The 15,447-nt window shown below is 41.2% G+C and overlaps 1 protein-coding gene across 1 annotated transcript in view; it reads left to right on the top strand.

The window, feature by feature from the left end:
* The window catches only part of WDCP (WD repeat and coiled coil containing), a 29,732-nt gene extending 18,379 nt beyond the window's left edge, over positions 1–11,353 (top strand). Inside the window, exons 2-3 of the mRNA XM_077811460.1 lie at positions 4,463–4,583; positions 11,187–11,353. Coding sequence (XP_077667586.1) covers positions 4,463–4,583; positions 11,187–11,353 — 288 coding nt within the window. The remainder of the gene's footprint in view (positions 1–4,462; positions 4,584–11,186) is intronic.
* The last annotated feature ends 4,094 nt before the right edge of the window (positions 11,354–15,447 follow it).

Genomic DNA, 15,447 nt, shown 5'->3' on the forward strand with positions numbered 1-15,447 from the left:
GGTTAATTAACATGTGAAACAGATTACTAAATACAGAAATAGAAGATGCAGCTGTGAACTGATTTAAAAAGAAGTTTGACATCAAGAAGAAATATCAAAGGATAATAAGTGCAAACACTAACTAGAGCAGAACCCAAATTAAGTTTAGGGAAGATGGTGTCTCTTCTTTCTGTCCTAAAATGTTACAGTGCTGCAGTTGGTTTCATGCTGAATATACAAAAGGAAAACTGGAGGCAGAGGGGGTCAACAGCATATTAATTAAATAAGAAGATTATGTTAAATTGGGAGGTGTTGCAACCACAAGTGATGCCAGAGGAATAAAATAGGTTCTAAAGAAATGGAAAATAAGGGCAGGAAATAAAGTGAGCTTCAAAGTGGAAAAATACAGGAGTAGGTTTTAGGAGGAAATAATCCAAACCATAGATATTTAATAATGGCAGAGAGTCACTTGAAAAGCAGTAATGCTGAAATTTGTCTCTAGATAATAGTGGACAGCAAATTAAATATAAGCATATCTATCAATTACATTGCTGCTTAGATTTTACAATCATCAGGTGATTCCTCATGCTGTGGTCTTGTGGACTTGGGCTCAGACCCACAAAGGTATTTAGACTCCTAACTTCTATTGATTTTGATGAAAGTTGGGAGCCTAAATATATCTGTGGATCTGGACCAAAATGTGCGGTCATCAGTAGGAACAGAATTCAGAGGCCTTAGTCCAGCTAAACTCCACTCAGCACAGAACCAAAGAGGAGGACCAGGCTGACTGAATACCATCTTTATACTCCCCCATTCTCTGGTTGGCTGGTTTGACTCCCAGTGTAAGTTCCACCCCTGCTTAGAAAGCTATAATAGACTTGCCAAGACTGCCTGATTAGGGCAGCTGCCCTGATTAGGGCCCTGATTAGGGCAGCTCTACAGTCCCTCTGTTCTGCCAGAGCTGTGCAGATGGATTGTATGGGGGCCAAATGTGTGACCAAAGATATTCTGTTTGATAAACACACACACATGTACAACAGGAATTAAGGAGACTGCTTATTAGTTGTAGTAGCATTAGGCTTGTAAGCTCCGTAGGCCAATCACTAATAGATGACAGGATCACACCCACTTAAGCAGCATTGAAATTCACCCAGAAGAGGACAATAGACACTTATACACATGGCTCAGTATATTACATACTCCTGAGGGCATTCTGTGCTAAAAAAATTAAAATTTTGCACCAAAAAAATTCTGCAAATTTTATTTGTCAAATAAATGTGGAGGCTCCAGCATAGCATTGGGGAAGACAGGTCACCGGCTGCACAGAGGTGGGAGATCACTGTGCAGTTCCCCCCAACACCCTGGACACAGACTCAGCGGTGAGGCTGCACCCAACTCTGATACAGCGCAATGATCGGGCCTGCCCCAGAAACACACCTGGGTCCTGCATCTCCATGCCAGGTGCACCAGGTGTGGGGCAGGCAGGCTCAGCAAGGCAGGATCCAAGTGTTGAGGGGCTTGTTGTATGGAGTTCTGCGTGCAACGGTAATGGGACTCTGCAGGAAGGTCCAGGTGAAGGTAGTTAGGGCTTAGCAGGGAGGGGGGCATCTGGGTGTGTGGGGATATAACTTGGCAGGGGGTCTGGGTGTGGGGAGCTCACTGGGGAGTCTAGATGCTGGGGAACTGGGGCTCAGTGGGGTGGGAATCCAGGTTCAGCTGGTTGGGGCTCGGTGGGGTGGGGATCCAGGTGTCTTATTGGGGTGGTCCAGGTGCAGGGGGAGTGGGGCTTATCAGGGGAGTTCTGAGTGAGGGGTGTGTGAGGCTTGGTGGGAAGGTCTTGGTATGAGTAGGTCTGGATGCACAGGCGTTGGGTGGATAGTGGAGCAGCTCCCTGTACAGGGAGCCCTCCTCCTGCAGCTGAGGAGCGATGGATGCGGGAAATGTGCGGGGAGGGAGTTTGCAGAGCTTCCTGAAGCTGGGGGAGAAATCTGGGGTTGGGTCTGACCCGGCTCCAGATGCCATGCAGGGGAAGAGGAAGTCCTGTCCTCTCCAGCCCTGAGCCTAGCGCAGGATAGGAGCCACCAGCTGGGTCTTCCCCAGTCCTCCCCCAGCCCTATAGTGATTTACCTCTCTGCTGGCTGCCCTGGACACCCGAAACATACTGCTGGGAAAGGTTGCATGACCACTCTTGTGGTTTCCCTTTGCTTCCCTGTCAGAAAGTCATTTTTCTGCGGGGAAGCAAAGAAATCTGCGGGGGACATAAATTCTGTGCATGTCCAGTGACGCTGAATTCCCCCAAGAGTATTACATTTGCAAGGCAATATAGCATCAAAGAAGTCAGTGCAGTTTTGAGCTGCACGTTGTAGCCAATGATTTTAGTTTCGTATCCATTTATTGTGTGATGTTATGATTAATCAATTTGTTATGTTACATATATTCATTGTTTGTTAATTAGAGTTAATTTGTAGGATTATAAATGTATAAGATTGATCAGTATTTAGAGGAACTGAGTAAGTAAGGAAACAACCAAGTAGACATGAGTAAGACAAACTGAAATACAAGACCTGTAGCTTGAGGCCTGCAAGACTTTAGCTTAGCTATTTTAGGTGTTGGAGACAAGAAACAATGACTTAAGTGACTGAGAAATAACCTGATGCCCTAAGACTATGGGAAAAGAGGTACCAACTGGTAAAATTGCACAAAATTACTCAGAAGATTAATATCAGATCATAAAAATACTGTAAAGGCGCATCTAACTCAGACGTGTCTTAAACCACGGGATACAGGTTGTGCGTCAATGCTAATGAGAACAAAGGAAACTTACACAGCCTATAGAAAATTGGGGTCTCTTAAGTTTCCAGGGGACACCAAGCAATAAGAGAAAAGAGGGTGGACACTTTTATGGACACACGCAGAATAGACAGAATCACATTATAAAAAGGGAATGCCCAGAATGGGAAAACTGAGCTCCCTTGGGAAACTTCAGCAGGAACCATTCCTCTACTGATGATCAAGCCATGAGAGACCCATCAGACCCTAACACTGTTGTTAAGAATGCAAGTACAGTAACTCCTCACTTAAAGTTGTTCTGGTTAACCTTGTTTTGTTGTTACGTTGCTGATCAATTAGGGAACATGCTCATTTAAAGTTGTGCAATGCTCTCTTATAACATTGTTTGGCAGCTGCCTGCTTTGTCCACTGCTGGCAGAAAGAGCAGCCCGTTGCAGCGAGCTGGAGGGGGCTTGGAACCAGGGTGTGCCGGCAGCCCCCCTATCAGCTCCATGTTCCCCTACGTTCCTTGTGTGGCAGCTGCCCAGCAGGCTGTCAATTGCCGGCAGTTCAGCTGTCCCTCCCCCCACTGCCATGTGCTGCTCCTGCCCTCTGCCTTGGAGCTGCTCCCCGGAGCCTCCTGCTTGCTGTGCGGCGGGGGCAGGGGGGAGGAAGACGGGGGCTAATGTCAGTGTGTCCCCCTCCCCCCTGCTTCTGCCCCCCGCTTACCCCATTTCCATAGAGCTGCGGGAGGAGGGGGGGACACGACAGGGCTCAGGATGGTGGGAGTTTCCTGGCAGCAGCTTCTGTCTCAACTTGCTGATCTACTTAACAAGGCAATGTTCTTAAGAGTGGGGTCAGCGTACTTGTGTCTTTGTCTCTGTCTGCCATGCTGTCTCCCCTCCCTCCATTTGTACTACCTTGTAGAGTGTGAGGCTCTGACTCCACCACCTCAACAAAGCTTCACAATCATTGCTGTGTACCAGTATTAAATTGTTTGTTTAAAACTTATACTGTGTGTGTATATATATATATAATATAGTTTTTTGTCTGGTGAAAAAAATTTCCCTGGAACCTAAACTCCCCTAATTACATTAATTCTTATGGGGATATTGGATTCACTTAACATCGTTTCGCTTAAAGTCGCATTTTTCAGGAACATAGCTACAACGTTATACGAGGAGTTACTGTATAACTATATTTGTAACTTGTGCATAGGTCTCTACAGAATTTCTATATGCTTGGTAATCATAAGATAAAACTTATAAAATAGACGAGACTTTGTACTGGTGAATGTATGTATGGTCACTACCCTTGGTCTTTATGTGTTACTAGAGACTCTAACTCTGAAGCAAGTGTCAGAGGTGACTTTCACTCTGTTAAGCTTGAAACTGTGGCTGCCAGAGCTGAATCCACGGTGATGTAATACCATGTTATAAAATTCACTTTAAATAAAATAAAAGGCTACAACCTGCAGACATGACTCTAAGGAGCCGGAAGCCAAATGAGCCTTTCTACTTGGGCCTGGTGAGACAGTACTATAATATTGCAGTTAGATATGGGTGCCATGTTACCATAAATATATAGATACGTTGTTGGAAGTAAAGAGAAGATGAAAACCCAAAATGATAAAGGAGCTGGAGGGTCTGATTCTTGAAGTAAAAAGTGGCTAGTATTCTAACATGACCTTTTTTTTACTTGTATGTGTCCGAAGAAGTATTTCTCAAATGGAGCTGTTGCTGAAGAAACAAGAACTGTTCTCCTTTGTGATGGCAAGATCCATCTGAATTTAGTCCAGCAGCTTTTTGATCTACCCATTATTGAAATGAAACATGGTAAGTTCTGTTTATTTCTGGTGGCTGGGTTACAGACAACATTTTCAATATCAGAGTTATACTTGGAAACATATATAGGTATTTTGACATTTTTCCCAATAAGCCCTTGTTTTTGTCGTCTGAAACATGGCAGAAGGTAGTAGTGCTGGCTTGAAGTAGTAATAACAAACACCAAATACATGGTTTCCATCATCACCGCCCCCCTATAAAAATTGTTCCAGCACCCCTGCCAGAACATCTCCCAAAATTACTTAAATGTTAGGGATGATTGCATCGATGCCTGTGACAGAGTGCTGGGCAACAGCACCTGAGCCAGCACTCTGGTCACTGCAGCTCTAATTAATTACTCCAGAGCAGACCTCATTAAGAAGAGTTGTGCCTGATTGATGGGCTGGGAAGAACGAGGAGGCTAATTAGGCCATTAGGCAAATGGTACAAAAGGCACAGGAAGGAAGTGGGATGGAAGGAAGCAGATAGAGAGAGGGAGGGAGAGATTGTTCTTCCCTGCTTACCTCAGGAGCTGAAGACTCCCTAGGACAGTAGGTGTAAGTAAGGCTGCACAGAGTATAAGGGTGGTGGAAAGCGATATTGTAAATTATAAATATTGTAAATTGTATAGGGTGTTTTACCAGCAAAAATGTCGCTGAGCTGTTTGTGGACTTGAGCAGAGGCAAGAGCAAGCGTGCCCTGCCGTGCTGTCCCCAAACCAGAGCAATCAGTTAGATTCCTCTGTGGAGGGAGACAGAGAAAATAATCAGGACACAAAGTTCTTTGGAAACAGGGATGCTTTCTTTTAAAGCCTTTTGGCATCCTTACCCCTTTACCCTCTTCCACAAACATGCCATGTACCTGATGATATGGGGCAGGGGGTGGGGGGAATAAATTCCTAGGATATTAAACTTTTTATGTCTGGAAATTCTTGGGATTAGTGTAATCTAAAATTAGTACAGGAACCCAGTGTTCTAATCTGCCAAACTCTTCTCTTTTTACCTTCCACCAGTGATTTATTTGTAAAGATGGGGAGGAGCCACGAAAATCTTCTCCCTGGTCCATGAACTATCTAATCCTTATCTGTAAATGTTTATCAGCTTCTCAGCCACCGCAGGGCATGTATTTCCCCCCCCCCCTCTGAAATGGTTTCAGTGGCTGGATTTATCATATGTTATAAACGTTTGCCTTGGTCTGTAGCTGTGATCTCTTTGAGTGGCTTCCCTCCCACAGGGACACCCAACAATAAATTCCTACCTCCCCACCCAGTTACCACCAACAAATAAAAATATTCCTCATAATTAGAGCTGGGTGGGAGATGATTTTTCTGTCCCATGAAAATTTTCAACATTTCAAAAATTTTCAGAGAGCAAAAGCAATCCTGGCCCCAATAGCCTATTGGTTAGGGCACTCACCTGGGATGAGGGAAACCTAGGTTTAAATCCCTGCTCTGAATCAGATACTTGAGGTACTTGAGCTTGGCTTTCCCACATCTACCAGGCTATTGGCAGTTCTGGGGTGGGACTCTCTCTCTCTCTCATTTTGACCAAAACTTCCATTCTGTACCTAAGAAAACTTCCTGACTGTAATATGCTATGATTGGCAACTTACTGCTAAACAGAGACCAGCAGAGGGATGGCACAGATGCTGTCAGTGAGGACAGACCAGTGTAGGAAAATCTGCACAGCACCTGCTTACACTAGACCTGATTCATCCTGGTGCTGATGCTGAGATCAGTGCAAAAACTGAGAATGGTGTCTCCCTGAAACTGGTTTGGTTTTGGGCTGCCTTAACTTTTACCCTGGCTGCAGTGGTCTCTCTGAGTAGCTCCAGCAGCCAAGCATGGGTGGGACATAAGACATCTCTCCCTCTGTCAGCATACCTCTTGTACTGGAGGTGGCTGCAGGTGGTGGAGTAGAGCCAACTATGCCAACTGTTCACCTGCTGGGGAGGCCCTCTGTGGAATTGGTATTTTCAGAGAGATCCCTCTGCAGCAACACAAAGTGGCTTTAGCATGGGGAGGAGGTGATGAATTCCCATCTTTGGCCAGCACTACCAGTTCTTGATTTTAAGAGCACCAAATTCACCTGTTTAATTTAAAAAAAAAAAAGACATGGAGAGATTATGAAAATGAACAAGAAAGGCTGATAATTTAGTTAACATCAACACTCTTCATTTTGATGCCCCAGGTTTTACAGAAGACAAATGCCACAACACAGAAGCACCTACAGATGTCTCTTCTGTCCAGTGTGCTGTTACACTCTTACAAATGGACTCCTTTTTTGAAAGAGCAAAGGGAATTGTTGAACCAAGAATCCCTCTCAAACCATGCAAAATTTACCAGATTCAGAGCAGAGGGATTTATGTGATTCTTCAATCAATTGAAAAACTGACCGGGAGTGGGGGCAGGTTGCACTCCCTGAGTTTTCCTTTGAGTTTGGGATTCAGGTGAGCTACAAAGCTCAAAGTATAATCCATCAAAATTGCTGAGTTTCACCTAGTTTTGCATTGAAACTCTGTAAAACCACAAGTTTTGCATAGTTTTGACACAAAACCATGAGATGGCCTGGGCACAAGTGACATGTTTGTGAACATTAGCAGACTGTACTACGAATGTGGGGTGATTTTCCAGTTTGCAACAGAACACAAAAAGTGCACTGAAGGGTTAACAGAAATGTTACTCAGCACCATCCCATCCTCTAATGCCACATAATTTGATGGGACACTTTGACAAATGTCCTTAGTTTGCAGCGATGGTTTCCATTTTTTTTTCTTTTGAATGAACATTTTGAAATGCTAATCTGCAACAGTGGGCCAAATTCATACTGATGCAAACCCACTGAAATGAATGGAATTACATCAGGAATGAACTTAGCCTTGCCCTGTGCTTCAAGTCCAGTAGCATAATGCCATTACCCTCACTAAATACAGCCTGTCAAATACAGCATTGGTAACAGCACATATTTGGAGGTCTCAGTCTTCTGCAGGTCATCTGTAATAATTATGTAAAGTAAAGGAGTATTTTTAAGATTACTTTTTTGCACCACCCTATCTCTAAGTAACAAAACATTTTGTGGGATATAATATAACACGAGTGTTAACTTATTGCAATTGTGATTTTTTCAAACTTTCAAATGAATGGGGATAAAAACTCACAAGAGAATAAAAAAGCAGATTTTATCAGTTTGGCTGATAATACCGTTCTGTTGGTTTGTGTGGCAGCATTTCCAATTACAGCCCTCTAGTTTATAGACTCCAAAGTCTGTCCAGAATTAGAAAGAAGGTATTAACAGAAAAAGATTAAATGTTCATGGCTGGGAATGACAATCTTCTTATGATGTTATAGGTGACATGACAACATGAAATAGTGAAGCAGCTTGTGAAAGTACTTAGTTAATAACATAAGGAAAGGTGATTTTGCTTTGCCAAATACACGATGTTGCAACTGAAAAAAAAATCAAGCACAGGGTTTTAGGGTTTTTACACTTCCTTTTTCCATAATCTTTTTCATTTTGAGTAGAAAAGTAAATTTATAAGAACTATCAAAATATACACAATGAAACATAGCCTACCAAAGATGCTATTCAAGGTCCTCTATTCCATAATAACGGGACAAGTAGGCCTTATCAATAATATGGCACACAGAGGTTCCCAGAGTGGTACTGCTGTCAGTGCTCTTTCTTCTGAAATGTCCAACTGAATAAAACAAAGGATATACAGACAAATTGTTATATATGTGTATGTTATGTCTTCCGATAACAAATAGGTAGCCCATTAGGGAAAAGACCCACTAGCAGTAAACAAACACAGTAAATATTGCTTTATTTTAAAAGGTGACTTACAAAGGAAAGAAAATAGGTTAGTATTCTTTTCTGCGTCTATATGATGCATGAAGCAAGCCTGAATGGTTTTGATTTTCTTTCTTTATTTCTTCTTTTTTTTCTGCTTTTTCCTTTTTTTTAAAAAAAAACATTAGAAATTTAGATCTGTCTACCCTATATTTTCATGAGAAACTTTGGACAACTGGAGAGCTAATAGGTTTACGATATCAGAAATACTATACAGGTGAAACATAATTAATTGAGAGGAGAAGTGATTTTTATTCAGTCAGTTTAAAAATCTTGTTATTGTTATCACCTATTTAATATAAATGCCCGAGAAACACTTGGGAGAAAAGACATCTTTGTCAGAGATTCAACAACCCACCTCTTCAACTGAGGACTACGAAAGCTCAAAATCCCCATTTCTGAGACCTCTAACAAGTCATCCCACAAACCCACTAAGAACAAGACTTGACAGTCCTGATATTTCTAAGGTAAAAACCAAGCAATAGTAAAAACCAGACATACAAAAACAAAACCCTTTCAAGACTTCTTTATATCATAATTAGGGCTGTCAAGTGATTAAAAAAATAAATAATGATTAATCACATAATTAAAAAAATTAATTGTGATTAATCGCACTGTTAAACAATAATAGAATACCATTTATTTAAATATTTTTGGATGTTTTCTACATTTTCAAATATATTGATTTCAATTACAAAACAGAATACAAAGTGTACAGTGCTCACTTTATATTTATTTTTGATTACAAGTATATGTAAAAAAAACAAAAGAAACAGTATTTTTCAATTCACCTAATACAAGTACTGTAGTGCAATCTCGTTATCATGAAAGTTGAACTTACATATGTACAGTTATGTACTAAAAAAACTACATTCAAAAATAAAACAAAGTCCACTGAGTCCTACTTCTTCTTCAGCCAATTGCTCAAACAAACAAATTTGTTTACGTTTGCAGGAGATAATGCCCACTTCCTGTTTACAGCGTCACCTGAAAGTGAGAACAGGTGTTCTCATGGTACTGTTGAAGCCGGCATCGCAAGATATTTACCTGCCAGATGCGCTGAAAATTCATATGTACCTTCATGCTTCAACCACCATTCCAGGGGATATGCATCCATACTGATGATGGTTCTGCTCGATAATGATCCAAAGCAGTGCAGACAGACGCACGTTCATTTTCATTATCTGAGTCAGATGCCACCAGCAGATTTTCTTTTTTGGTCGTTCGGGTTCTGTAGTTTCTGCATTGGAGTGTTGCTCTTTTAAGACTTTTGAAAGCATGCTCCACACCTCATCCCTCTCAGATTTTGGGAAGGCACTTCAGATTCTTAAATGTTGGGTGAGTGCTGTAGCTATCTTTAGAAATCTCACATCAGTACCTTCTTTGTGTTTTGTGAAATCTGCAGCGAAAGTGTTCTTAAAATGAACAACATGTGCTGGGTCATCATCCGAGACTGCTATAACATGAAATATATGGCAGAATGTGGGTCAAACAGAGCAGGGGACATGCAATTCCCCCCCACACACACACACCCCAAAGGAGTTCAGTCACATATTTAATTAATGCATTACTTTTTTAATGAGCGTTATCAGCATGGAAGCATGTCGTCTGGAATGCTGGCTGAAGCATGAAGGGGCATACAAATGTTTAGCATATCTGGCACGTAAATACCTTGCAATGCTGGCTACAAAAGTGCCTTGCAAATGCCTGTTCTTACTTTTTGGTGACATTGTAAATAAGAAGAGGGCAGTATTATCTCCTTTAAATGTAAACAAACTTGCTTGTCTTAGCGATTAGCTGAACAAGAAGTCAGACTGAGTGGACTTGTAGGCTCTGAAGTTTTACATAGTTTTGTTTTTGAGTGCAGTTATGTAACAAAAAATTCTACATTTGTAAGTTGCATTTTCACGACAAAGAGATTGTATTACAGTACTTGTATGAAGTGAATTGAAAAATACTATTTCTTTTCTTTATCATTTTTACAGTGCAAATATTTGTTATCAAAAATAATATACACTTTGATTTCAATTACAACACAGAATATAATATATATGAAAATGTAGAAAAAACATTCAAAATATTTAATAAATTTCAATTGGTATACTATTGTTTAACAGTGTGATTAAAACTGTGATTAATCATGATTAATTTTTTTGAGTTAATCATGTGAGTTAGCTGTGATTAATTGACCACCCTAATCATAATTAGGAGTGGGAAAAAGTACAAAGTCATTTTTTTCTTCTGCATGTCACCAGAATTTAGAGCTGCTGAACAGTGCTGGATTGAAAGCCCTAGAGATGGAAGTTTCTATTTATCTCCAAAACAAATATAGCACAGGTAGTTTCTTAATATTGTATTTTAATTTTTGTCATTCCTTCATCATTTGGGAGGAGGGAATGAGTAGATGGAGGAGCAGAAGTAGATGGCATTGGAGCACAGGTTAGCTGTGGAAGGCTAGACAAAAAAGTTTTGAGGAGGAAAGTGGGGGTGCTTAGGGGGCATCGACATCAGCAAAAACTGAATTTGTTTTTCAGGGTTAGTAAAAATGCCTGAGGCCTTTGTACACTAGGACTTCGATTAATGTTACCATTGAGGAAGCTTCACTTACAGTGGATTGCCAGATATGAATTCTGCTAGTATAGACAAGGTTTTAATGCAGAGGAAAAGGAAGAGTAATATGCTGGACGTCCTATTTTAAAGTGTGATTGTATATTGTATGTAAGCACATCAGTACATTCATTTTCTTTAATGCTCAATTTCTTTATAGGTTCTTCTTGGATTGTTCTCACTGCAGACAGTGAAGGCTTTGTTCCATTAATGTTCAAAGCAAAGCAAGAGATAATCATAAGGGATGGAAGTGACAGTTCAGAAGCCTGTGGAAGTCACTCCTGCAAAAACAGCATTTCTATGCAACCACCAAGCAGTGTGACGTAATTTCAGGATGAAGAATGAGAATGCCCTTCTGTTATGAGACCATAAAAAAAGACATTCTGCAGTATCAGAAACTGCATGACTAGAAAACTGTCTCCAATACATTCAGTGCGTTGAAACTGTAATGCATGTGGCACAGTTCCACAGTAGTTAGATTCTATCTGGGCTTCCGTGGTCCATTCTGCAGGATCAGATCTAGATTCATGTCTGTTTCATCTGACACTAATAATGCTTGTGGGAGGATTTGAGCAGTGGGTGAGGAAAGACTGTTCCTCTGTAGCTGGTACTTTAATTCTGTTCAAGATATTCTTGGAGTGGCAAGTTAAAATCATGTGATGACAATAATGGATAAATATCAAGAGTGGGTGGGGCAATTCAGCAGTAACAGGTACACATTTTGCACTAAAAGCTGGTGTTACTGAAGAAAGTTTTTTAAAGTTCATTTCTGTTTATTAACATACACAGAAAGCAATCACTTTTTTGGCTTGGCAAGAGCTTGCTGCTCCAGTGGATCCTAGAGAAACTTGCACCATTTTGGAGAAATACATGATTTTTATGTGAAGATGCATGACTGTTAAAAGAGCTCTGTCAGTGTCTCATCTGGCATGAGGATCTGTATAGCGGAACCCAGGAAAACAACTATTTAGCATGCAACAAAGAAAAAAAATAACAAGGTAAAGCAAGGCTCAAAGACATTTGAAGACACTATTACATATTACAAGCACATCCTGGGAGCAGTTGGACAGATTTGTGGGAGCTCAAACGATTATGAGGATGAGAGAAGGAACAACAAAGGAATTGAATAAACTCACTGTTTTTCCAGGAAGTAGGGAGGGAAGGGTGAAGTGTTATAGTCCATTCTGTGTGTGGGCTCCTGTTTGTCATACTGGGTATGCACTGACAGAAAGTATGGAGAGGCATACCTGTTTCATCCTTCATTCCTTGAGCACAAAGGATGAATTTTTATGTAATCTTTTTCCTACAAGTTTTAGTCCTTAAATCTGTTAAAAGCATTTATCGTCACAGTTTGAATCTTTGTCTTTGTGAATATCTCTGAGAAGTGTTTTCCCTGCACCTTGGGAACCATGGTAACATTGTTTATATAGCAGGCATATGGTAAAATCTATGTGATAAACTGCATTTATCATACAACTCATTTCACTTGCAGTCTCCCCATTAATGAATCTCCTCCTGGGACTTATTCTAACATTCCACAGTGCTGCGCAATAAAAGACATGTTTCTTTCTATTCCCCCAAAGTGTGGGATTTCTCTTTCAAAATTACATAGGCCCATGGCTCAAGATGGGCAATAATCAGTCTTCTGCCAATGAAAGGTGTTAGGATATAGATATACAGGCCTATCTGCAAAGGCCTATATTTTAAGAATTTAGGTATATGTTTATTATTTAGCTAGTTATAGAGGTATAAAAGAAAGAAAGAATCAAAATCACTGTCTGCCTATATAAGGCCTTTTCTCACTGTGACATCTGAGGCCCTGTTCTTAGGCTAAGGCCTTTGGCTAAGCAGCAGAGGCAGCCATAAGCTGGGACGCAAACGGTCACATCCTTACATTCCAAACTGGTCACATTGAAATAAGGTGCTATTGGGCTGTTAGGAATACAATCCTGTCCTGATAATGCCTATCACCTCCAGAGAAAGGGAAGTGCCTAGAAGACGTAAAAGGAAACTTAGTTTGATAGCATCCTGTCTGGCAAGAACTTACTTATCAATAGCTGGGATGTGAATTCCTCATTTATTTCAGGAGCTTCTAACAAAGTGGCTGATGCACTCTCTGGTGAAAGCTTTCCAAAATCAGCTGGTTAAAATCGTCCTTAAGATGTGGACAATATTCTTAGTCTTTATACAGATAATAGTATATTTAGAGATGCATGTGTCTTATTAACTCTGTTTTCTCCTAGAGCTCCAGGAAGAAATCACAGCCAGTGTTTCACCCTATCTGTGATTTGGGGTGGGGTGGTGTCATCAATATAAAGGGAAGGGTGACCATCTTTCTGTATACAGTGCTATAAAATCCCTCCTGGCCAGAGGCAAAATCCTTTCACCTGTAAAGGGTTAAGAAGCTAAGGTAACCCCGCTGGCACCTGACCCAAAATGGCCAATGAGGGGACAAGATTCTTTCATATCTGGAGGGGGGGACAAAGGGTTTTGTCTGTCTGTCTGTCTGTGTGATACCTTTGCTGGGAACAGATCAAGGATGCAAGCCTTCCAACTCCTGTAAAGTTAGTAAGTAATCTAGCTAGAATATGCATTAGATTTTCTTTTGTTTTTTGGCTTGTGAAATTTGCTGTGCTGGAGGGAATGTGTAGTCCTGTTTTTGTAACTTAAGGTTTTGCCTAGAGGGATTCTCTATGTTTTGAATCTGAGTACCCTGTAAAGTATTTACCATCCATTTAAAGAGGTGATTCTTTTACCTTTTCTTTAAATAAAATTCTTCTTTTAAGAACCTGATTGATTTTTCATTGTTTTTACGATCCAAGGGTTTGGGTCTGTGTTCACCTGTAGCAATTGGTGAGGATATTATTATTAAGCCTTCCCCAGGAAAGGGGTTGTAGGGATTTGGGGAAGAGGTCTCGAAGTGGTCTCTTTCCCTGTTCTTTGTTTAAATCGCTTGATGGTGGCAGTGTGTCAGGTTTTTAACCTAAGCTGGTTCCCCAGGCAACAAAGTAATCTGTGCCTTGGGGATGTTTTTAACCTAAGCTGGTAAGAATAAGCTTAGGGGGTCTTTCATGCAGGTCCCCACATCTGTACCCTAGAGTTCAGAGTGGGGAAGGAACCTTGAAACCTCTCATTTTATTTGTTGTTCTATCACTGTAGTCCCCATTTCCCTACTGTTTGTCTGTATAATCTCTGTCGGATTCTGTGATCGTTTCTGTCTGCTGTATAATTAATTTGCTAGGTGTAAACTAATTAAGGTGGTGGGATATAATTGGTTAAATATGTTACAATATGTTAGGATTGGTTAGTTAAATTTCAGTAAAATGATTGGTTAAGGTATAGCTAAGCAGAACTCAAGTTTTACAATATAGTCTGCAGTCAATCAGGAAGAAAAGGGGGGAATGGGAACGGGGAATGGGGGTGGGGGAATTGGAATCATGTTTTGCTAAAGGGGGGAATGGGAACAGGGACACAGGCAAGTTTCTGTGGTGTCAGAGCTGGGAAGGGAGACACTAAGGAAGGAAATTGGAATCATTGCTTGCTGGAAGTTCACCCCAATAAACATGGAATTGTTTGCACCTTTGGAGTTCGGGTATTGTTGCTCTCTGTTCATGCGAGAAGGACCAGGGAAGTGAGCGGGTGAAGGAATAAGCCCCCTAACAAAAGGTTTAAGGTTCAATATCACATGGCTTATCAGGGCCAGCAATGGAAGCCTTAAACCATCAATTTAAAGGCAAGAATTTCTCTACCCCTTTCCCAGTAGCATATGGCTAATACTGGTAGGTCACAAGATCTTGGACCTTAAAATCCCAGCATTGCTAGGGGGAAAAAAGTATGTAAAAATAATTTTAGGTAATTTTTAGAGATTTTTAAAATGTGGCCTCTCCAAGTCCAGTACCGTTGTGCTCTTACACTAAAGTAGTCTCTGCCCCTTAACACTGGGTAAAGGGGCCAAAGCAGCATACAGGGCTCTACAAATCTCAAATCCAGCTGGGGGCCAATTCCTTGAGAGCGGCCAATTCCTTGAGAGCGGCCAATTCCTTGAGAGCGGCCAATTCCTTGAGAGGCTTTCTGAGGACTCTTTATAAGCCCTGGTATAGGAGATGTGTTGGGTGTGGGGCTGGAAGCAGGAAGTGTGTGTCAACAGCTGGCCCGTAGCATGCAACACTGTGGAAATTCCAGGCAGCAGTGCAGTCCACAGGGCAGCCCAGGGAGGCAGCTGTAACTTAGACAGGCTCCCTAATTTACACCAGGGGCCACTCCACCCACCAGAACAACCAGGGGTCAAGAAGGCACAAAGATGCTTTAAAGCCACCTTAGCAGCACCCATTCCACCTGGGCTGCAAGTTCTATGCTGCACCTTTTAGAATAGCAAAAACAACGAGGAGTCCTTGTGGCACTTTAGAGACCAACAAATTTAT

Source organism: Eretmochelys imbricata, chromosome 3 (genome assembly GCF_965152235.1).
Source record: "Eretmochelys imbricata isolate rEreImb1 chromosome 3, rEreImb1.hap1, whole genome shotgun sequence".
Lineage (NCBI taxonomy): Eukaryota > Metazoa > Chordata > Testudines > Cheloniidae > Eretmochelys > Eretmochelys imbricata.